At 44.0% G+C, this 24,360-nt stretch overlaps 1 protein-coding gene across 1 annotated transcript in view; it reads left to right on the top strand.

The window, feature by feature from the left end:
• The window catches only part of Phka2 (phosphorylase kinase regulatory subunit alpha 2), a 76,676-nt gene extending 53,515 nt beyond the window's left edge, over positions 1-23,161 (top strand). The window contains exons 19-33 of the mRNA XM_023719536.1: positions 892-1,065; positions 7,654-7,742; positions 8,718-8,851; positions 9,527-9,683; positions 10,473-10,552; positions 10,740-10,818; positions 10,930-11,059; positions 11,652-11,753; positions 14,435-14,553; positions 15,290-15,319; positions 16,835-16,888; positions 18,791-18,961; positions 21,054-21,107; positions 21,745-21,945; positions 22,439-23,161. Coding sequence (XP_023575304.1) covers positions 892-1,065; positions 7,654-7,742; positions 8,718-8,851; positions 9,527-9,683; positions 10,473-10,552; positions 10,740-10,818; positions 10,930-11,059; positions 11,652-11,753; positions 14,435-14,553; positions 15,290-15,319; positions 16,835-16,888; positions 18,791-18,961; positions 21,054-21,107; positions 21,745-21,945; positions 22,439-22,609 — 1,745 coding nt within the window. The 3' untranslated portion in view covers positions 22,610-23,161. The remainder of the gene's footprint in view (positions 1-891; positions 1,066-7,653; positions 7,743-8,717; positions 8,852-9,526; positions 9,684-10,472; positions 10,553-10,739; positions 10,819-10,929; positions 11,060-11,651; positions 11,754-14,434; positions 14,554-15,289; positions 15,320-16,834; positions 16,889-18,790; positions 18,962-21,053; positions 21,108-21,744; positions 21,946-22,438) is intronic.
• The last annotated feature ends 1,199 nt before the right edge of the window (positions 23,162-24,360 follow it).

Genomic DNA, 24,360 nt, shown 5'->3' with positions numbered 1-24,360 from the left:
CAGAAAATGATTGTCAATTAAGCTAAAAGCAAACAAAAATGAAGTAGCTTCTGAAACTTGTATGTATTAAAATGGATAAAATTCTAAACTACAAATGATGACTTTGAAGGTAAAGCTTTTTTGTAATACCAGATGGGTACAGTTTCAGGTTTGAGTACTTTCCACTATATCTATATTTTCTTTCATTTGCCCATGGAAGCTCAGGTACCTATGAATTCATTTATATTGCCTGCTGCAATTTATTCCCTAAATGGTTTGTTTCTCATAGCTATTTAAACTAAGCCCTAACCCAGACTAAACCCAGGGTCTTTTACACAGTAGGAAAGCACTCTACTACCACTGGGTTACACCCTCACCCCCCTCAGGATGTTCTGTGAAAATAAAAATATATTGCTTGAATTTTTACAGAAATTGCAGAACAATCTAGGTTCGATTAAATGTGCATAATGCAACCCCAAGTACACCACAACCTGAGCGAAATTTTGGGTCAAAGTGACCTGATTTTTAATTTTAGATAGTAGTTGGAATTAGGACTGAGAGATTCACAAGGCTTTTCTTACACTTGAAAAATTAAAAAGACCAGACATTATCTGCCATGTTTCAGGTTAACTTACATACGATGCATCTTATCTTGGGAGATGTGATGGAAACATTATTTTGACTTGTATTTTCTTTTCCTTGGAAGAAATATTTCCAAACAATAAATGTGTAAATGTAAACATCATATGTAGTCGTACTGCTTTCTGTAGGTGGATAGTGGTGTACATAACTGAATCTAAATGCCTTCCACCAAACCTACTCAGTGCTACCTGCTACACACAGTAGCTATTATACTATTAGGACATTTCCACAGCTTGTTTTCATTGGCTGTTTTTGCTTGTCCTCTTACAGAAAGCCAAGATGAACTTGACCAGTATATTAACCACCTCCTTCAAAGTACCTCCTCAAGATGCTATTTGCCCCCTCTTTGTAAAAAGACAGAAGATCCCCATGTTTTCAGTGCCATCCACTCCACTCGGGACATACTCTCTGTGATGGCAAAAGCCAAGGGTCTGGAAATTCCATGTATGTAATTAAACTCTTTACTGCCTACTAAAATATCTTCTATTATCAAAGTAATATATAAGCATAATTTAAAAGTCAAAGAATCCTACTCAGGTCAACAATTTCTGACATTGCCAGTTAAACAGAAGACCCAATGCTATTATGGGCTACTGGACTCTTTTAGAATATTTTGCTGAGTTTACACACCTATAATATTCAAATAACGCAACTTAACAAAAAAGGGAATACAGATGAATGTCCATTTTGTATCTGTGTATTCAAAGTGGTTGGGATAGATATATAGTTACAGTCTCTTAATGAATAGAGGGATTTGTTCTCATGGTGTTTGTAAATAGGATCTCAAGTCCGCATCTTGTACAGCAATTAACCACTAAGAAGAATGTATGCAGTGTGTTAATTATTGAAACTGTCCTAGCGATTTGATTTGAAAAAAAAATAATGAACTTTGTGAAGAAAAAAAAATAAGAGCAAATTCTAATGTAACTCATGAAAAGAAAAAGCCCATTTGTTATAGCCACTAGCTATCAGGAACATCAAGGAATACATCTGTATGGACTGTAGAAGACTACGGGACTTCAGCAACAGACAAGCAGACAAAGAAGATGTGTGTAGACCAAAGGGGCTGTATCCTTCCACAGGGGGGAGTCAAGACCTTAAAGATATTAATGCAGCCTAATGTCTGTCTTAGGCAGTTGCTCCTCCTAAAGGCACAAAACTCACCCTCCACAATTTAAAAAAAAGAGAGTTTTGTTTGTTTGTGTCATGGTTTTAGTCCCAGCTTGGCTGACGCCAGGGCAGAAACAGCATGGCAGAGAGCAGTGGGAGGAAAAGGTGGCCGACCCTGGCAGCCAGGAAGCATGGAGAGAAGGGAGGAGCCTGGGAGGAAGACACATCCTTCCGGGTCACAGCCAAGCCTTCAGACCTCCCTTCAGCTCTTGCACCTGCAGTCTGATCACCTTCCAAAAGCCCCGCCTCTGAACACATGAGGCTTTTGGGGAACATTTTAGATCTAAACCACAATGATGTTAAAGAACTGAAATCATACCACAACGAGATATGTGCTCCCAGGTTTATAGCAGCGCGATGCTAGCTCTTGGAAACAACCCAGATGCCCATTAACTGAGGAATGGATGAAGAAGATGTGGCATTTTTATACAATGGAATATTACTCAGTTATAAAAGAAGTTAAACTTTAGGCTTTTATAGGTAAATGGATGCAACTAGATGTTGTTATTTCATGCAAGTGAAATAAATCAGACCTGCATTTGTAAAAAAAAAAAAAATAAAAGTCAAAGAATCCTAAAAGACAACCCCCTTCATTCCTCTACTCACAGATGACCACTTTTCACTCTTTTAGCTCTTCTGCTATCTACATAGCTCCACATTTCTGAAATGATGTATGTATACTTCTGTCCTTTATGCATCCATCTGATTTTGTAGTACTTAATTGGCATTCTGTTATGTGGTAAATATTTAGCTATCTTCCTCTATGTAATTTCCCTAACATACCAGGAAGTTATATTAAAGTTTAGTTTTATTAGTACTGTTTATATTATTGTGCATATGCAAAATGTTATTCTCAACTGCACATTATGGTATACTATGATATTACTATTTTTATTTTTTCTAAAGTTAATTATTGCCTTCTCTTTCCTTCTATGTGCTTTCTACACTTCCTGTAGTTTACAGTACAAGTTTCCACAAACTCAAGGAATATCAGGGAATGTCCTTTATCTTTTATTTATTTCATACAGTGTCTCACTATGCAGCTTAGATTTGTAGTGATCCTCCTGTCTCAGCCTCCTCAGTGCTGGGATTACAGACAAGTGCCACCACACCCAGTTTTGGTGGTGGGCACTCCATGCAGTAACAGGAATCAAACCTGGGTTCTTGTCCTTGCCAAGTAGGCACTTAGTCCACCAAGCTAGCTCCCGAGCCCCTCAATGAATCTCTTGTTTTGACTGCTTAGTCTCTGAGTCTCCATTCTGTGCCAGTTGCACTCAAGGGCTGTTGAATATCCATCATCCTGGGAATTTCCTTGGCTCATCTCTTTAGGTGTTTTCTGAATCTACTATGATCCCTTTTTGCAGTATATCCCTTTCTTTTTGTGGAGCAAAATATATTAGAATAGTCTCTGTAATCTTCGTTGTCATCATTATGGAGAGTCCCTTGACATATCTCCTGGGTTGGCACTACTATTTTCGGCATCTTGAGTCCCCTTATTTCTTCATTTACTGTCTTATTTTGGTGGAGGACATTCAGTTTCTTGAGAAGTCATGCACAGTAAGTAACACTGTTGAGACCTAAGAGGTCTTAAAACATCTGTAAATATCCTATACACATTTGAGCAATTTGGATGGGTACAGAATTCTAGATTTAAAATACATTTTTTTCAAAATTTTCAGATCATCACTTCATTGTCTTCATGCTACCAGTATTGCTAATAAAAAATTGAAATTCATTCTTATAGTCTAGATCAAGACTATCCCCAAAAAGCTTCCGGTACTTATAGGCAGGGCTTTGGGGGGTAGGATAGCTGACTTGCTGTTAGAAGGTGGGGTCTGGTGAGAAGAAGCAGGTCACTGGCAGTGTGACTTGGAAGGGTAGATCTCCTACCCTGGCTCCTCTCTTCTCTCTGCTTCCTGGGCACCATGATATAAGCAACTTTTCTCCACCAGGCCTTTCCATCTTGCCACTTCTATGTTTAACAAATTCACAGCAGGGCCATAATTTGTGTGTCTCCCTGCCAGGCAGCTTGAATCACTAGTGGCCCATGCATGACCATACCACTTGTGCTGATAGTGTACAAGTCACCCAGTGGAACAGTCATGCATGGAGCACCACTGGTGCAAGCCAGTGGGAATGTGTTACATCTGTTGAACAGAAACTTCTAAAACATGAGCCAAAAGAAACCTGTCTTTCCTTAAATTGTGAGTGTTGGGTATTGTGACCCAGTGATGACGAAGTAACTAAGACACCCATTCTCATTTTTTGATCTTTTAAATATAAATTATTTTCTTCTTTGAAAGTTTTTTTCCATAATTTTATTGAGAAACAAATAGCAATGAGACAGTTTCAAACCAAATTGGTAGGACAGTTTCAATAATTAACACATTGCATACATTCTTCCTAGTGGTTAATTGCTGTAGAAGATGCGGACATGATATCCTATTTACAAACACCATTAGAACAAGTCCCTCTATTCATTAAGAGAATGTAACTATATATCCTACCATTTTGAATACACAGATACAAAATGCACATTCATCTGTATCCCCTTTTTTTGTTAAGTTCCGTTATTTGAATATTATAGGTGTGTAAACTCAGCAAAATATTCTAAAAGAGTCCAGTAGCCCTTAATAGTATTGTATCTTCCTCTTGACTGGCAGTGTCAGAAATTGTTGACCTGAGTCCCCCACAGCTCAACATAACAGCATGGCTTCACTTCTTATATTTCGTTTTTATACTTTTCTGCTGGATGGTTAAGACCAAGGTAAAGCAGGACCTATGCAACAAGAGTTGTAGCTTTGAAAGTTTTTAAGATGTCTACTTGTAGATTCTGATGTTTTAGTAAGTACCTTGATCTGTCTGGGTATTTCCTTCATTGTGTTGGGTACTCAGTGGGCCTTTTCAATCTGGAAATGTATGATTTTCAATCCTGTAAAATTTTGGAGAAAACTTACTTAAATCATTTCCTTCCTTAATTTTTCTTGTTCTCCCTTTCTGATATTTCTGATTCTAATATTGACTTCCCAGAGAAACCTTTATTTTTTTATTTTATTGAGAAACAAATATCAATGAGACAGTTACAAAACTGATTAATAGGACAGTTTCAATAATTACTACATTGTATGTTGTTATCTTCTTAGTGGTTATCCATAGTACAAGATGCGTACAGAATATCCTGTCCAAACACTATTAGTACAAACCTTTCTTCTCATTGAATTAAGTGAAAGTAGCTGTATATCTGTCCTAACTATTCTGCATGTACAGATACAAGATGGTCCTTCCTTTGTATCGCCTTTTTTTGTTTAGTCCTGTCAGAGATGGGTATCCCATTAGCATCTAAATATGATAGGTGTGTGAATTCAGCAAAACAATCCAACACAGTCCAGCAGTCCACAATAGTAGTGGGTTATCCACAGAAGTTGTTGACTAGAGCCTTTTACAGCTCAGCATATTAATATGACTTTACTTTATATACCTTGTTTTTATACTTTTCTGCTGGATGGTTAAGACCAGGATAAAGCAAGACCTATATAACAAGCAATTGAACTTTTGTATCTGATAAGGCCAGTCAGGTACCCTCAGGATTTATCCTGTAACCTCGTACTGCACTTTGTAGATCCTTTGTCAGTGTCAGCCATGTGGATGAGTCACAGCCATTGCTTGACCAATTTGCTCTCTGTGAAAGCCTGAGAGAATGTTTTCTCTCCATGTGACTCTCCTTTAGGCACACTCTACATCATCGATCACATTGCTCTGTTGCCCCATAATCTCCTTAATCAGAAAATTTGGGACACAACTGAGTTACATGATGTCACAGCCAGAGAAATCTTTATTGTTGTTATTGTGCTTTTTACATTTCTCTCTGTTCTCAGTATAATTGCCTCAATTTAGGAGGTATGGTCAACAAATGTGATAAATGTTTAAAATTTAAAAAATTCATTGTAGTAAAATACAATGTCATTAATCTCCCTCGAAATACTTCCCTTCACTTAAATGCACTTACCATTCTTGCAACTTTCTGAAGCCATTCTGAAAGTCATCTTTATTGAATGCCTTTAGTTGTCATGGCTGTCTCAGTATCCTGAATTGACTACAAATGTTTGTATTTCATGATCATTTTGAATTTGGGCAGAACCAGAATGGAGGAGAGTACACCGTAATGACTTTATGATCCTGCCTTCCCAGTGGATGGCATTTGGCAGCAGAATTCACAAGATGTATTGTCCCACTTTGTACATACTTTAAAAAGAGGACTTCCAGAGCTGCTTCAGTATGTTCAAAGCAAGGGGGAGTGTTTTGAGGGGGACTGATGGAAATGACTCTTTTACTATAATACAATTTGAAAATTTAAAAATCACCTATAAATTGATCACCCATCATATTGTTCCATTTCAAATGAGTTTTTTTCAGTCTCCCTATCATATTTTAAACCTTTATCACTAAATTTCATCTGTTCTTACGTCATGCATGCAATATAATTACTTGCTGTTCTAAGAACATTAATGCTAGGGCTTCTGCTTTTTTGTTTCATTGAATTTACATTTTCTGCTTCTTGAATGGTTTCTCCATTTCCCTTAATGGGGAAACTAAGTCACTTTTTCTTTGTTTTGGTTTCTGTCTTTCACCTCAGAGCCCTTCCTCCAGTTCCCCTGCAGAATTTGCAGGCATATGTGTGGGGCTTTGGCCTCTGGGTTTCTCTGAGTGTCTGTTCAGATTTCCCAGAGATATTCTAGTTTCCTATTCAGTCTTCTGTTTGAAGGGCAAGAGTCTGGTTGCCTGAATCTCTAGTTGCTTTCTCCTCCTAAGGAATACACATAGGCCTGCAGGTGTGCTGCTCAACCCTCGCCTAGACACCCTCCATCTTCTACCTTCTTCAGAGACACCTCCAAGTCTGTCAGTATGAGCAAGGTGGTCACCATGCTGTGTGCATTGGGGCATCTAGGGAGCTCACAGCTTCTCCCCATTCTTCCTTATCTTGATCACCTCTTCTGGACGCCCAGTTCCAGGGATACACAGTACAGCAAGTTCCTGGACTTCTGAAGAGTCTCTGCTGTAACTATGATTGACTCTCAGATTTTTCCATTGTAGACTTGGGATTCTGTTGCCGTGTGTCTGCTAAATCATTTATCTTTCATTTACTGACTTTTTACTTCTGAAGTCTTGGTACTATAATCTTTTCTTTTTTCCACTTTTTTGAGGATTTGCCATTTTTAAGATAAATTATTTTCTGTATTGTTAGTGGGAATTTAGGATGAATTAAGCTTACAGTATGTATTCAATTCAGTAATTTAACTCAGAGGTTAAAACTTTTAAATGTATATTAGTTTAACCCTAAAAGTGCCCTCATCTCCCAAGATGTAATATACCCTAGAAGACAGAGATGGCTTAATGAAAGAATTTAGATAATAATATCCAAAGGTTGTTTAAAAATAAGCCTTAACACCTGGTAGTAGAAGAGTGAAACACATACTGAATAGGAAGCCCAGATACCTTGAATCCTTGCAACTTTAGACAAATTGCATAGGCTACTCTCTTAAAGTCTCTGTTTCTTCATTGCAGGTGTGGGTGCTCAATCTCTTCTAAGTCTCTTTCAAATTTTTAACCTGCTGCATAATTTCCCCTGAATTAATACTAGAATGGAAAATTGAAATTCCACTCTCAAATCAAAATCCATGTCCTCTCCATTTCTCATTCTCAGATTGAGAATCTGATGTGGCTACATTATAAAGTCTCATTGAAATTAGTTAAATAAGTCATCAGTCCTTCTCTTGGTTTGTGTTAAATAATAGCTACCTGTTCTCTCAACTGAAGTACTGTCATTTGTTCTTCCTCAGAAGAGCTCTTTATCTTGTTTTCCAGTTGTTCCTATGACTTTGCCAACTAATGTTCTAAGTGTTCACCGTAAATCACTGAACCTTGTTGATTCTCCTCAGCCACTCCTAAAAAAGGTAAAGTGTTTGGAATAGCTTTTAAAAAGCCTAATGCTCTATCATGCTGAATTAGTCCCAGGAACTCGCTCAAATGGTAGAAGCTCTGAGTTTGATGCCAATTTAGTCAGTTGTCTGGATCCTGATTAGTATCATTATGTATGCTGAGTTTGGTGCAAACCTTTATATTTTGCCTGTAGGAGAGAGCTACTGCCTTTCTGCCTACTCCTCAGAACCCAAGTAGCATTAGAGGAAATAAACTAGCTGCTCTCCCATCCTCTCCTGAATGAGCCAACCAAGACGATGACGTGGAGAACAGAATAAAAAAAACTGTTCCTCAGACTGGCAATATATTCCTCAGGAACATAAAATCTCAATGTATTCCCTATTGGGTCTCATAATTTGTTATTTTATTCTGACCTCTCCCCTGACTTTATCCTACATGGATGAAGATATCTAGTGCCAATGATGAATATTTTAAGGTAACTTCTGTTTTAACTTCTCTAAAACATACATTTTGTATTTATTTTGTTCTCAGAAATATTTTTATCCAAATGTACATAGCATAGGCAGACAGGCCCAAAAGCACAAATACAGACTATGATGAATTGTCTCTGGGCCTCTGTGCATGCCCTAGTAGCCATGGATGCCCCTTCCCAGTCACTCCCTTCCCCAGTAGGCCAAAGGGAATCACTATCATGTTTTCTGACAGCAAAGGTGACTTTTGCCTTTTGTTTTTGAACTTTGCATGAGTTAAATTTACACAGATTTTAATTTGTTCAGTTCAGTCTCTTAGAAATGTCGACTGAGACAGTTACTAATCAAAAGTAATAAAAGCCTATAAAGAAAAAAGTACAAATTACTGGTTTAAAAATTAGAGCCCAGCTCAGTGCCAGAGTTCAGAGAATAGGTTGGTGTTTCCCTTCTTAATTCACTGAACATTCCCATGCTCAGTCCTTCTTCCTTTTTTTTTTTTTTTGGCTTTTATATGGCCAGGCTCCTGAAGGTGACTTCCAGTGGCCCAAAGATGACCATGGTGATGTAGACTGTGAGAAGCTGGTTGAGCAGCTGAAAGACTGTTCAAACCTACAAGACCAAGCCGATATTCTGTACATTCTTTATGTAATAAAGTAAGTGTCTTTGTTTGGGCTGCAGTCATAGCATACCATAAACCAGGATTATAAACAACAGAAATGCATTTCTCACAGTTCTGGGGGCGGAAGTCCAACATTAAGGTGCCAGCAGCTCCACTGGCTGGTGAACACCAGCTTTTGCATGGATGGCACCTTCTCACTGTGTCCCCACATGGTGAAAGGGATGTGCTAGCTTCCTAAGGTCTCTTATAAGGATATTAATCTAAATCATGAGGGCTCTGCCCACATGATTTAATCATCTCCCAAAGGCCCCACCTCCTAATAACACCTTGGAGGTTATAATTGTAACATAGCAATGTACAAGGGCCAGCCATTCAATAAGTTTACAGTCTTTATAAGGCTGAGCTTTCTTGGTTCTCCTTAATCCATTCTCCTGTCTCTTGGCCCTCCAGGGGTCCTGGGTCATGATTGTATTCACCCAAATTACCCAGGAGAGCCATAAGTCAGGCTTCTCTGCCTACTGATACTGGCCTCCCAGGATGAGACACCTGGGTGAAGGAGACTAGGACCTCAGTTTCCTGATGTCATTCTTCTGTTTCAGAGTCTATCAGGATACTTTGGCTGGATAGAACCATCTCAGTAGAGGTATTGGGGATACCCAATGCTATAACATTCTGAGCCATACCTCTGCATTTCTCTACCTTTTTACAGGGGTCCAAACTGGGACACTAATCTCTCTGGACAGCATGGTGTCACCGTTCACAATCTTCTCAGTGAGCTCTATGGGAAAGCTGGCCTGAATCAGGAGTGGGGTCTGATTCGCTATATCTCAGGCCTGCTCAGGAAGAAGGTGGAGGTCCTAGCCGAGGTCAGAGTAACTATGCTTGTTGGATTGTCTGTTTGTCCTCCCTAACCCGATGTCCTCATCCTCTTCAGTTATAGAAGAAGCAGAGGCAAGTGTCTCTTAGCTATAGAAGCAAATGGAAGCGTAAGCCAGCACTCGGACTGGCCCTCCTGTCCTGACCTCATGCTACTGTAAGGCAAACAAGGAAGGCAATTCAAGTTGATTAGTGTGGTTTTTCTTAGATACAGAAAAAGGCTTACCGAGATAGCAAATGAAAATGCTCTGTAGCCTGCCACCCTCTGAAACTGAGCTTTCTTATCTCTACACATCTTCAGTGCAATGATCATTAATATTTATAACTCCAAGGCCTAGCAAAATCCAGACCCACATTTTATGACAAAGTTCAGTGTTCTGGTACAATGATATTTATTATATGTGAATAATGAGAAAACTGGTAAATTAGGAATATGAAGTAGTTGGTCATTTCTGTCCCTGTGAGGACTCATCCCTGCCTTGTTGAGCATCAGGTGGTTGGTACAGAGAGTAGGTGTTAAGTGCCTTCTAGGGGCACTGCAGAACCAGACCAGGGCTGTTCTTGGGAGACACAAAGATCAGGGGACCTACCCTTGCTTGAGTTGCTGCCTGGGATCTAGTTATGAATTTATCAAAGGAAAATAAGAATCATAAACTTTATGAAGGTAAATTAATATTGGCTATAACCACTTCCAGTGGGCTTTCACTGATTCCTTCTTTCTCTTCCTCCTCCACCTCCTCCCCCTCCTTATCTTACCAATCTTTCTCCTCAACACACAGGCCTGTGCAGACCTGTTGTCCCATCAGAAGCAGCTCACAGTGGGCCTGCCACCTGAGCCCCGGGAGAAGACCATCTCTGCGTAAGTCTTTGGCCCCAGAACCTTAACATTGTGTGTAAGTGACAGGAAAGCATCAGTGTTCTGTACTGTTCAGGGGGAGAGGCTATTTAATGACATTGCCACATGGGTACTTCTAGCACAAAAAATTAGGGATCATCTATAGGGAGTGAGGAAGCTATGTTCATGTTTGTGACCTGGTCCTTCCTAGTCCCCTTCCTCCAGAGGAGCTCACAAAACTCATCTATGAAGCCAGTGGGCAGGATATCAGCATTGCTGTTCTCACACAGGTCAGGGGCTGGCATGGGTGGGGCTGGCCACCACCTTCCTCAGAGAGGCACAGGGCCTCTTGGCCACCCAGCAGGTATCTAAAACCTTGTCCCTGTGTGTGTCTGTATCAGGAGATTGTGGTTTACCTGGCTATGTACGTCAGGGCCCAGCCCAGCCTCTTTGTGGAGATGCTCAGGCTCCGGATTGGACTGATCATTCAAGTGATGGCTACAGAGCTGGCACGGAGTCTGAACTGCTCAGGTGAGAAGCAAAGATACTATAGGCAGCTCCCATGGCCCAGTTAGGCCCCTGGCCTGGAAGCCTTGCTCCAAAGGAAACTCTGTTCATGTATTCCTCACCTAACTTCCAATTCCTTAGGCCAGCTCAGGCCACATCAGCTTCCCTCAGAGGGAGCTTCCATCAGTCACGAGGCTCCTAAGTCAGGGCAGGACACTAGTATGAACCTTCTCTGCATATGTGACAAATGAGTTCCCTGCTCATGTCCTTGTTCTGAGGTGTCACCCCCCATTTCATAATACCTTCACAGGGAGAAGTCCCACCAATTGAAATGGAAACATCAATTGCAAGGTACTTCCCAACATCAGGAGTCAGTACTACACCAAAAAATTGTATGTCTAGTAATGAAGCAATACTATACCAATTTAAATAACAGCATTTATAGTCCCCCAAGTGCTGTGGCCTTTCAGCAGCACTGAAGCAACTCTGAGGTAGTCCTGAGCAGGGAGATGTGCTATGCATACTCTGTCATTCCCACCCACCCAGGAATGCTGCACTCTGCATTCACCCACCACCAGTCCTGTGTCCAGGACACTTAAAAGATGTTTATTTGTAGGAGAAGAAGCTTCTGAGAGTTTGATGAACCTCAGCCCTTTTGATATGAAGAATCTCCTGCACCATATTCTGAGTGGAAAAGAGTTTGGTGTGGAAAGAAGTGGTAAGTCAATGCTCCAGTCACTGGCACAGGGAAGGGCCCCCTTGTCATGCAGATCAGTAGCAATACTTGTGACTCGGGACATCAGGAATATGTGATTATATGGTTCCTGTCTCAATGGAGTGGACAGAGGCCTAGCCTCAAGGTTCCTGCTTTTAGGGCTTTAGGACACTTGCAAGTTTTCTGGGAAAGCATTTCTTCCACAGGTTACAGTAGCATGTTGGCATATCCAAGTCTCACATGACCATAAGCACCATAAGGTAATATCACTGTGTCCAAATGTTGGGGAGGTGACCCTGAGTGACAAAAAGTCTGCTTTTCCAAATCATTCAAGTGGTCTGACCTGTGGTTTGGGTAAAAGAAGTCTCAGCCTGGCCCCACTTCATCCTCCATAGGCAGGGACAAGACCTCTCTATGACCTTTCAATGCCAGTTCATTTGCTTTTTCCCTGTATTACTCAGTTTTTATCTGTCCTAGAACCCTGCTTGCAGTTCTGGGAATATAGCCACCCAAGTCCTAGCATGATTCCTGTTCTCAAATGCACCCTAATTATAATTGAAGCAATTATCATTTCTTCTCATAAAAAAGCCAAGTGATTTGCAGATACATTGGTGAATTTATTTCATCAAGCCAAAGAAATGCACTGTGGGCTGTCATTCCTTTTATTTAATAAGAAGGACATTGGGTACTTTGTATTTTTCCTGAGTGTGTGCCAGCTACAAACAAAGACTAAATCAGGCAATCAGATGCATATTGGTGGCTTTTCTCCTTTCCTGAGGGAAGGGTGCTCAAGACCCTTGTCCAAAGGTAATTTCTAGTTCTTTCTCAGGCACAGGCCTTGAAATGCAAATGTGCAAGATAAATATTTAATGTGTCCTGCTCATCATAATAGTGTACATGGTTTGACAGGTAATTACCATTAGATGTAAAGCTGTAAATACCACACTAGGAGCCAAATAATGTCATTTGAAAGCCATAGATACATATGTCTAATTACAAGTAAGGGCAGAAGACATGCTGTCTTTTTAAAACATGCAACTTCATTTCTTTACTGTTCTTTGCAGTTGTGCACATTTTATAAATCCGGGGCTCAAATAGGTTTGGAATTCTGGCTAAGTCCAAAGATGACTGAGATAACCATTTCCAGCCAACACCCCCTAACAGGCCCTCCTGGAATTTCCAAGACCCCTGTTGGCTTGCATGTTCTACTTCCCTGGTGCCTCCCTCCCTCTTGGGCAGACTTCTGTGCTTTCCTGGTGAGCCCCTCCCTCTGCATTTCCTTCTACTTCCCTGGCTTCTGTGGGATTGGGTAGGGAGTGATCTTCAAGCTAGGTCTCCAGTAGGGAGCAGTGTGCTTGCTGGCCCAGGAGAGGGCAAAAGAGTGGTCATGCCCCAATCAGTAGGGCTTTGCGTGGTATCAGGAGGATTATTTGGGCTTCATCCTGAAGGCAGATCCAGGCCTGGGACAATTGCAAGAGGGCAGTGACACTATCACACATACCTTTTAAGAAAATCCCCTGTGACCATAGCCTAGAGGCTGAGCTCATGTTGGGAGGGCAGGATACATGTGTTGGATCCTGAAGTTGGAGTAACAGGTTGAGAGCAAATGAGTGGTGGCCTGGTGCAGTGGGGAAAGCCTCCTTTCCCTTGAGACCATAGCAGCACCATGGTCCTGGCTCTCTCAGCACCCCTAGCAGGTTCCATCTCCCTCTGCCACCTGCTTTACCCAGAAGGCCTGGGATGGGCTCTCCTCCCTATACCTGTGCAGCAGTATATTCTGCTCCTGAATTCTGTCATCCCTGGGTGCCACACATTCTTATCTGCACCTAGAGCCCTTGACATGGGAACTCCCCCATAACCTGGCCCACAGCCTCAGATTCCCAAGATGCAAGCTTCTTAGTGAGCTCCCAGCACTTTTGTCATTTCTCCAAGAGTAGTTGGCATTTGGAGAATTGGAATGCTGGGGACAAAGCCTGGTAAGAATGTGGGTCCTCCACACTGGTCAAGGTGAATCCTCTAGAAGAATACAAATAGGACTATGTGATTGGGCACTCATCCACACATAAAAACAAATGTCACACACTTATTTCATGTGATTTGATGGGATATTTAACACCACAGAAAGACATTCACAATATATTAAGTGCAAAAAGAAAGGTCACAGCAATGCATATGTACATATCATGTTTATATATAAATATATATGTAATGATTGTTTTAGAAGGTAAAACCACATTTAGAGCAAAAAAAAAAAAAAAACCCAAAAAACAAAACAAAACAAAAAAACAAACAAAAACTGGCAGCCTAATGACTAAAATGTTGACAGATGTTAGTTCTGGTTTCCTTACTTAGGTGGTCTCAGTTTTCAACAAAAAAGGCATGCTTTGGAAAAAAAAATCATTTTGTAAAACACATTCAATCATTCGAAGTTTTTCTATCTCTCTTGTATGTGCTGCTTGAGCAGTGTTCACACTTTCACATAACCCTTTGAGATGTGTAGTGAGCTTGTTGCTGCCCACGGCCAGGAAAGCCAGCACTGGACAGCCTCAGTAAGGCCTCTACTGATGTAGTTTCTGATCCAGTTAGGAAGCCAGGCACGGACCTCAATAAAAACATCACCACATTTCCTCCCTCAGATGGATGCTGCATGTTCCCTAAAAACCATGTGTATGTCTCCTCTGTAGTTCGCCCTATCCACTCCTCCACATCCAGCCCTGCCATCTCCATCCACGAAGTGGGACATACTGGAGTCACCAAAACCGACAGAAGTGGCATTACTAGACTAAGGAGTGAGATGAAACAGGTAAGAATACTTTGGCAGTGGCAGCATGAGGAAGTGAAGAGAAAAATAATTCCCCTGCCTGGCTCATCCCAGAAAGCCATCAAAACTCAGTATAGGAGGCTTTGGCTTGCTCTTTGTTCCTATGAGGTCCCTTCTGCCCCTGGGGTCGGAGTCCAACACCATACCCAGAAAAATACCCAGAGCAATCACATAACCCACATCCACCCATCTCTAAAGTCAACATAATGTTACATGTACGTTGTAGAATACACCCTTGTCCATGTTTGTTTCTGTGCCACTTAAAAAGTTGAACTATGCATCAAGAAACAAATGTTTCTCTATCAAATGTGTCTTTCAAATGAAATAGTGAAAAAAATCTGGAAATAGACTGAAATTATCATGATACCTGTATTCTCTACCTTCTACAGGTATGCTTTTCCTATGAATATACAATAAAAGTCCTTTTGAACTGGTCCCACAGGACTGCAGCTCAGCATCCTTTCAGTCCTGACATGCCAGCAGGCACCATGATGCCTGGTAGGAAACACGTTTCCTTCCAACTGTGACCTGCAATGAGAAATATGCTTGCCTTTGCTTTATCACCAGTCACTAGCTGAGTCTGTGTCTGTGAGGCACCAACAGTCAGCCCCTGAGCTATAACTAGCACAGCTCTGGAACTGCAGAGGGTGACAGAAGTATCGGGATGTCCTTCACTTACAGCTGGGTTTTGTTTATTTCCTGATGTTTTTACTTTCAGATGACTAGGCGATTTAGTGCTGATGAACAGGTGAAACATCTCTGCCTTGTTTTGTCCTTTACTGTGTGCACTTCATGTTCTTTCTGGCTTCAATGTGAAAAGTAAGGTTGGAAATCCAGAATGTGAGTGTGAATGTGTGGAAGAACAGTTCTGTCCATTGTTGTAGTCCAAGCAGGCAAGCCCTAGGAACAGAAAAAAGCTCTGTAGAGGGCGCTACATCCAGAGAAATAACCTTGTCTCGTGCCTTTTATTAGACAAATCCATTAACCATATGGGCTTTGTTGGGATATTTGGTAAAGAAGATGACCTGGGTTCTTCCTCAGAGTTTCTGTTCAGAAAAAGGGAACTGAATAGGGAAAATGTAGGCAATGATTAGATCAGTAAGAAAGAATAGGGCTATTCTTGGCCTGGGGGGATTTAAGCTTGGAAGAAACTAAAGTTACTATTCTTTTATACCACCCTGTAACATTCTTCTTCCTCCTTGCTCTAGAAAATTGGATTCACTTATTTTTAAGAGACAGGGTCTCTATCTTGCCCAGGCTGGCCCCAGACCTCTGGCTCAAGCAGTTTTGCTTTAGCCTCTTGAGTAGCTGGATCTATAGGTATGTGCCACCGTGCCTAGCTTTAGAGTCACATTTGTAATGACCTGATGTCTCCATGACCAGAAAAGCAGGGGAGAAATGTATGATGTATAAATATAGTTTGTACATGTTGCCTGAGGGCAAAACATACGTGATCTTGCATTCTAATGTATGCTTCTTCCAAATAAAAAACCGAGTTCGCAAACATGTTCCTTTACCAGCCACTCGGTGGCACCGTTCCTCTGGTTACCCACATCCCAGCTGTCTGAGTGTGGGTGAATATGGATGGTTACTTCCACCTCGCTTTAATGCTGCCCTTGCATGTTAAAGACAAAATGATCACCTTTCTTCTTTGATGGGTTTGGATTCAAGTAGCTAATTTAAATTTCGTATTTGGGCACTTGTATGGAAATATATTATCCTCTGTTCAAAATGTAATAGGTGCCATGGCATTTTATACCTCTGCTCACTTTTGCAAGAACACCACATATACAGATATACAAGTTAAGGATGCAGTCTGGATTTGTAGACAAGAAAATACTTGTGTGGCCAGAGGTCAACAGCCTGATCACATTCATGCATTTAACAAATATCTGTAGGCTAGGACACCTGTTAGGTGCCAGAAGTTCATGATAGCTATGGGTATTTTGTTGATCTTGGATTTTCACAAGTCAGAGAAAACATATAGTGTTTCATGGCCAAGTTTGGAAAATGTATTTTAGCTTGATTAGGCACTGTGCACATGCAAAGAGAACCCGGGGACATTTACTATTTTAAAAAGATGCTGTAGTGCTCCCTGTTGACCTGGCTGTGCTGCTGAGTGAGACTCTAGCCCACCTCTCCATACTTTCTTTCTGGGGCATTTGTCACGCTCTCTGTGTCTGCTTGTTGCTGGCATCTCTTACATGGAGAGATGTCACTTGTGTCACTACACATGACTGAGTTGATTTTTTTTGTTTTGTAGTTCTTTTCTGTGGGCCAGGCCGTATCCAGCAGTGTGCATTCTTCCAAGTCTGCGGTAAACCTGCGTCGGCATCACGTCACTGCCTGTCCCCCCACTCCATGTTTGTACAAACTGAATCCCCTTGTGGCCTGGCTCATCCTCCCACCTTGTTGCTGACTTCTGGTTTGCTTTTTGTGTGTATGGTGCTGGGAATGGAACCCAGGGCCTCCCTCAGGCTCAGTGAGCCCTGTAGCACTGAGCTACACGACTAGCCCTCATCTCAGACTTGAGTGAGGCTTAAGGGTTTACAGCTAATGTGGACAGTCTCCTCCAGCTGTAACACTGAGGAAATTCTACAAAGGCTTGTTTTTCTGTCTTGAGCTCTCAGATCTCTGCTTATGCTGCTTGGTGCAGTAAATGAGGAGTGGCCTCCTCACCATTCCCAGAGGTTTCTGGAACCTTCAGGACACTTTGACCTGCACTTTGCACCCACCATGGCCCAGTTTGGTGTGAGGCCCACTCAAGTAAACGCCTAGGAAATGTTCTAATCACTGAGACAAGTCTGAGTCTGCCTCTCAAAGCTGGGAGAAAATCAGCTGAGTCATTGCTGAGTGCTGGCTGTAATTAATTTTATTTGTAGCTAATTGTCATCTTATTTAAATGGCAGTATTGAGCCCAACAGAATAACCCAGCCTGAGTGTCTTTTCAAAACAAGATCTGTTAAAATCAACATGAGTACACAGAGAAGAATCTCACCTCCTCAACTGCTAGGATACTCACTATTTGAACTTTGTTTCTAGACCTTCAACTTTGATGTTATACATTAATTAACAAAAATGCCAAATAGTCCAGAATCAGAGGCATGTGTAAAGATGCAGGTTATGCCTGTCCCAGACTACAGTTCAAGGGCCTAGAATCCATCAGGGAAGAAAGGCTGTAAGCTTTGTTTCAGGAATGGATGTGGGGTGCACCCCAGGAGAGCCCCATTTCTAGTTCTGGTCCTAAGCCCCCCTGGGAGTCATACCTGGCCATCTCTATGTCACCCTCAGGAGAGAAGGCAGGAAATGATACCTTCCTCTTGAGTCAGCAGAGCTTGTTCCTGTTCAGAACTTCCATGGCCCTACTTACAATGAGGCCCAGGGCCAAGAGCCGGAACACACAAAGCACAGCTGATAAGCATGGGTAGAATACCAAAATCTACCAGTTCCCTGGTACCACTGAATGAGAATTCTAAGCCTTGACTGCCTTGGGCCCTTCCTCCCTATATTAAGTGTGGCATTCATCCTATGGGGAGGTCCCTACTCCTTTTATGGTACTGGCAAAGTGGGCACTTTGGCATCTATCCCCACTGGGTAGTGGGCCTGAGAGGCTCACCTGCCCCAAGGACCAGTGTTTCAAAGCTCTCCTGAGGCCCTGTTCTTTTAACATGAACAAGTTTCATTTGCCAGGTCAGCGTCCTCTGTGGGAGCAGCCCTCACAGAGATACTTGCCCTTTGTAAGCACTCACCACAGATCAGGCTTGCTCTCAGGTGCTCTTGTGTCTTTGCTCAGTGCATGCCCAGAGGGAGACCATGGTGTATCCTTCATGTAGCTGTGATGGGTGTGGCAGTTGATGCTAGCATAGGGCCTGGGCAGCCTTCACTAGGTGGCTGCTGCAGTTGGTGTACAACTAGGGTTGGCCCAACTGCAAAGTCCATACCTGTCCCTGCTGGCCTCCGCCCCAGGAATGTGGGGTCCTGTGGGTGCTGCACTGCTTCTTGGGGGGTGGGAAAGACTAAGTAACAAAACCTAAGAGCATCATTAAGTGTTGGACAAGGTAGAATCCAGGAAACATACTCCCTGGGTGAGTGGCAACCGGTGGTTCCAACAGTTCCCAGAGCCAGCCTTTATGCTGGTGAGCTTTCCCCTCAGGTGCCCACTGGGTCAGCCTCAGGCCTTCTGAGGGGCAAGTGTTGAAGGCCATGTGCTCTCTTGCAGAGGTCCAGCACCCCATCGTCGCCCACAGGCACATCCTCATCAGATTCAGGAGGCTACCACATGAGCTGGGGGGAGCGGCAGGGCCAGTGGTTGCGCAGGAGAAGGCTGGATGGAGCCATCAACCGGGTCCCCATGGGCTTTTACCAGAAGGTGTGGAAGATTCTCCAGAAGGTAAGCCAGCACTGGGCTGCACTCCATACACAATGCAGGGGAACGATCCAGCTACTATTGCCTTTGTGCAGTGTCGTAGCACTGCTAGGTATCAAGCAGCCAATGGCTAGGGAACAGGCACACACATGTGCTGACCCTCAGCAGCTCACAGCCTAGCACAGGGCTTCTCCACCTCAGCACTACAGCCATTTGAGCCAAGCCTTTTGTGCTGTGGAGGCTTTCCCACCTACTGTGGGCTGTTTATCAGTATCACCAGCCTCTGCTAGTTGCCAATAGCCCCTCTTCCTCCAAGCACAAAAGTGGCTCCAGACATTGCCAAATGTTGCCTGCAAGGCAAATAGACTCTGGGTGAGAGCCACTGGCTGGAGCTGTCCCAAGAAAGACAAAAATGGCTGTCCATGTTGTGTGGGACCAACTTTGACATTTTAGGAACACAGAAACGTCAGAAGATAGACAACTGGAGGAGGCAGAAAAGGCTTTGGGTGAAAATGCTTTGCTTTAGTCAACCTGGATCAGCCCTCGCAGACCTCTGCCATCAAGTGATGGTTCAGGAAGGGTCTGGATGGGGCTAGTACCCCACTTGCTGTATGTTCAGTCAGGAAGACTATCCCCATGGTTCATGACAGAATAGAACCCCTGCTGTCTGCTAAGCACTGACATAGGTTCCAATAGCACGCAGGAAGGAGAGCTTCCAGTCTGGCCCAGATGTCATGTGCCCTGAAGGTGGACCAAACCAACCTTCCAGAAGTGCTGTGCATTCTTGCCAGAAGGAGAGGGACCCCAACAGCCTCCTCCCCTTAATCAGCTGTGCTCCTGAGGCCATCTGCCTAGGGACTAAAATCTCATCAGACTGGGGCTTTGGAAACAGCCACACCCAGCACCTGAGGGCAGGAGAGCTTGCCCAGGAAGGAAAAAAAGGGACAGGGGAAGGTAGAAGGAAAGAAGGGACAGCAAGGGAAGGTAGAAGACAGGCCCTTTGTTCTCTGCAGCCTGCCATCTACCGCCTCCCACATCAACTCAGGCCATTTGTGCAGCTTCTTGGGCCCTACCAGATCTTGTGCTACCTCTCCCACAGAGGGACAGTATGCCCCAGCAAAATGCTTCTGTGCAAGCCAAAACAGATTTTTTTTTCCCAAATGATTTCTTTTTAGCTCATTTCACAGTAGGAGCAGAGGGGAAAAATGCAGTAATCCCAAATGAGAACACTCCCCAGCCCCCTCTGCAAGGCAGTTTGGCTCTTTGTGCAGCAAGCACCCCTGGCCAATCATGAAGCGTCGGCCCCTGGGCTTTGTGGTCAGCTGCAAAGTGGTTAGGAGGGGGCCAGAGTGGTCCTTGCTCATCCACAGCTGGACTCCAGTACCCTTTGGAGCAGATCGCTGGTCTGCCTCTCCCCACCCTTTTCAGAAGCTCTGAGGTTGGGGTGAAGGCAGTCAGCTACCATAGGCCAGTGATAGGACTTTGAAGGTAGCCAGTTAGACCAGGACCAACTGTTCCTAGAAAATCTCCCACTCTTCCTGGGGCATCACACGCTTCCAGCCAGACTTCCATTGGCATAATACCAAGACACTTTTATTATGAAAACGCAGCATTTTGTGTTGAGCCCGCTTGATATTTATATACATGGGTGTGCGTGTGTGTGTCTGTGCATGTGCTCGAATCTTTTGTGATTGGTGCTTATTATAGAAATCTCGAAAATAGACGCCTGCAAAGGCACAGAAGCATCACTTCGCCAGCAGGAGCCATGAAAATCTCCCTTCATTATAGCACCAGAGGGGGCCTGGCAGGCGCCAAGGCCTGGTTGCCAAGTGAAACATGGAGCCTCCAGGGAGGACGACGAAGCAGCTCCCAAGGGCATTGTTCCTGCTTGATCTGAAGGATGCCTACTGGTTTCCCTAGAATTGTTCCATCGAAAACACAGCCTGTGGGCAGTGAGAATGGTGCTCTAAAAATAACGGACAGTCTGCTGTGTTCCAGTCCGTGTGCAGGCTTCCAGGGCAAGGAGAGCTGTGTGTGTACAAGCGTGTGTGTATGCGAGCACACATGCACTTGTTGGCGTGGTCCAGAATCTGAAATGTCTGTCTTCTTCCTCCAGTGCCATGGCCTTTCTATCGATGGTTTCGTCCTCCCATCCTCAACAACCCGAGAGGTAGGATGAGAAAATCCCACTCCCGACCCTCTGTGCCTTTGTCTCGCAGACCCTGAGCACTCATGCACAGGCCGGTTGCTATTCTCTTTCAGCCACTTCAACCTCAAATTGTGCAGTTCGTCACCTTTTCTTTATCCTTCCCCCTCAGGAACGGCATTTCTGAACTAGCAAGCTCTTCACATTAACCCAAGACCCCTTAAAGCCCCTGCCAAGCTCCCTCCCACACTCATCAGGCTCACATGCAGCTTCCGGGCTTCTCTCCTCCAGCTGCAAGCAGTGACCTTCTCCGGCTTATCTCTGCCCTGCCCCAGCACATTTAAAGATGGCTTTTAGCTGTTTTAGCTCGCCGGAGGCACCATGCTTGGTGCCACTGGAAGTAATAAAAGAAAACAATGATTCTCTCTTCCTGGAAGGTACACTCTAGTATGCACACAAAGAAGGCCCAAGACAAAGCTGACTGGCTCCCATGGCAGAACACTGGGCTTCCTGTTCCAGAGGGTTCCCATGCAGAATCAGGTCAATAGCCTGAAGGGAAGCGACATCTCAGTTGTACCCCAAAGGTGTTAGGGGGAGCCCTGATGACTGGGCTATGTCTGTGTGGTCTCTCACTGCTGGTGCCTGCTGTGCCCTTTGGCAGATGACCCCACATGAGATCAAGTTTGCTGTCCATGTGGAGTCCGTGTTGAATCGAGTGCCCCAGCCTGAGTATCGGCAGCTGCTGGTGGAAGCCATCATGGTGCTGACGCTGCTCTCAGACACGGAGATGGACAGCATTGGGGGCATCATCCACGTGGACCAGATTGTGCAGATGGCCAATCAGCTGTTCCTGCAGGACCAGGTGGGGGTGCCCAGGCCGCCTACTCCCCCCCCCCCCGAGCTGAGGCAGGGCGCCGGCTGGCATTTATCTCTGTTGAGGCTGGAGATTCTGTGTCCAATAGGAAAATGTATACTCAAACAAAGAAAATGTCATCACAGATGGTGAAAAAATGTCAACCATTTGGTTAGGAAACAGCATAATGGCCACTTGAGAAATCTAAAGACCTTTGGGTATGGACAGGTCTGGGTCAGTGGAACCTTTATTCCACTACTGCCTCTTGCTACAGACACGGCCCTGGTGAACCATGTACCTTATAGACAAAATCAAGTCAGGCAAATAAGCTGTCCTCTGTAGAGTGAGCTGCAAAGTAGGGTTTGTGGGAACACAGCACAGTGCCCGGAGCAGGGGCAGAAAATTCCCCCAGGTAGCACTGGATTCCCATTGTGGGACCTAGTCTCGGGCCTCTGGCACCCACTCCTTGCTCATTCTTTCTGTCTGCCTTTTCTTGTCACAGATATCATCTGGGGCCACAGAGATCCTGGATCATGACCAAGCCACGGGAATTTGCCACTTCTTTTATGACAGTGCTCCAAGTGGGGCCTATGGGACAATGACCTATCTAACGAAAGCAGTGGCTTCTCACTTGCAAGAACTGTTGCCTAGTTCAGGCTGCCAGACCCAGTAGGACCTCACCAATAACCATGGCCATGACTACCCCTAAATCTCTTAGGTGCTGCCAGCTTCACTGGAAACTTTCTCCCATCTTCTAAGATTCCTTGTGCTGTCATAAAATCATGTCCCTTCCGAAACATTCACAGAGACATGGCAGCACTCAACGGCAACCACTGTGCATTTAAGCAACCAATAAGAACTGATGATTCTTGTCCCTGCCCCAAGGCCCTGGGATCACTTCCAAGGTTCATTTCACTGGACCCTGTCATCACAGCATCTGCTCTCATAGAGTCTGTGAAGGAATTAGAAACTGGTCTCTCTTGAGCAGAGAGTGAACTGAGACTCCAGCTTAAATTGGCTCTCACAGAGTTACAGAAATAGGTTCCATGAGCTAGTGACACATTTTAAAGATGGAAAGATCCTTCCAGCAGCAACAACTAGATAATCAAACCTTGACAAAGGAACATCTTAACAGGATGCAGCCTGCCTAGGGACCATACTATTTATGAAATAGAACAATTGTGGCTTTCTGTGCAATTTTGGTTATCTTATGCCTTGCTTACTTTCTTAGCCTCTTATTCTATTAGATAATTGCTTTCATGTAACGTAATTTCCTGTTGCCAAGATATATGAAACTAGTTAATGTTGACTCATATTCTTCAAGGACTGTTATCCTGGCTGTCTGTGAATTAGGGACAGTCTTATGGAAAAATCCCACATGTTATAGAATCTAGGGGGGAAAAGGAGACTTTTCTGATAGCCAAGCAAACTTGTTTAGGGGCTGGAACAGGTAAGAGCCCCCTGGAAAGGCCTGGGTCCCTCCTCCCTGGTGCTAGGGGAACTGTCACATGATCAGTATGAGTCAGTAGATGCCATGGAGATGAGTGAATTGTCCCTGCAAAAACAATGCCTCCCTCTTTAAAATGGAGCCAGACTGGGAACCTGAACCTTTTTCACAGAAGTGCCACATGCTATTGCTCTTCGGTCATTGTGGTTTCAGACACTGACTGCAGAGAAGATGAGGTGTGACAGGGCCTGGCAAATCTTTTGCCAGTGTCCCAGTGAGCAGAGTTTCTCTTCAGGCACTGTCTTTTTATGGGGAAGTAGCAAGGTGGGTAAACAACAGAGAGAACAGTTTCTGTAAATAACAAACCTTGACAGAATCACCTGGTAGTCAAGTGGTGCACTCTCTGATGGAAAATGATGGGTTAGATTCACAGTGATTTTGCCTCTGAAGTGGAAACGAGCCTACTGACCCATTCCTTGAAGTTTTTATGGAGGAGGAGAAGAGGCCAAGACTGTAGCTGTTTTTGAGAGGACACAGCAGAGCCCAGTTCCCCTCAGAGCCCAGGTGCTGTACTGGCAGTCATTCTCCAAAGCAGAGGGAAGAGGGTGGGCTCATGCTCCTGACTGCCTCCTGGTCCAGTCTGTCTCTTCAGGTCAAGCCAGAAACTTGGTGCTTGCTCCTGGGACGGGCCGTGGAGTCAAGGGCAGTCTGGCCTGCGGGCACTCTTCCTGTGGGCCTTTATGGTTCCATTTCTATTTCTTCCAAAATACGCTGCTCTCCTTCCAGTGGTACAGAGCAGGCCCTTAAAATCCCCTGGAGTGTCTCTCCTTGCATTCCTCTCCCCTCCCTGGAGCAAGGTGCAGATCCCAGACACCCAGGTGAGCAGCCAACATGCCTGCTCCAGCACCCCTCCCCTGGGTCCTGCAGTGCCCCTCACCTTCTTCCTCACCCCTTGCCCTGAAAAGGATGAAGTTGCC

This window comes from Octodon degus, unplaced genomic scaffold (assembly GCF_000260255.1).
Source record: "Octodon degus isolate 3935 unplaced genomic scaffold, OctDeg1.0 scaffold00069, whole genome shotgun sequence".
Classification (NCBI taxonomy): domain Eukaryota; kingdom Metazoa; phylum Chordata; class Mammalia; order Rodentia; family Octodontidae; genus Octodon; species Octodon degus.
The sequence above is the reverse complement of the archived record's forward strand: the minus strand, read 5'-3'. Positions and strand labels throughout refer to the sequence as shown.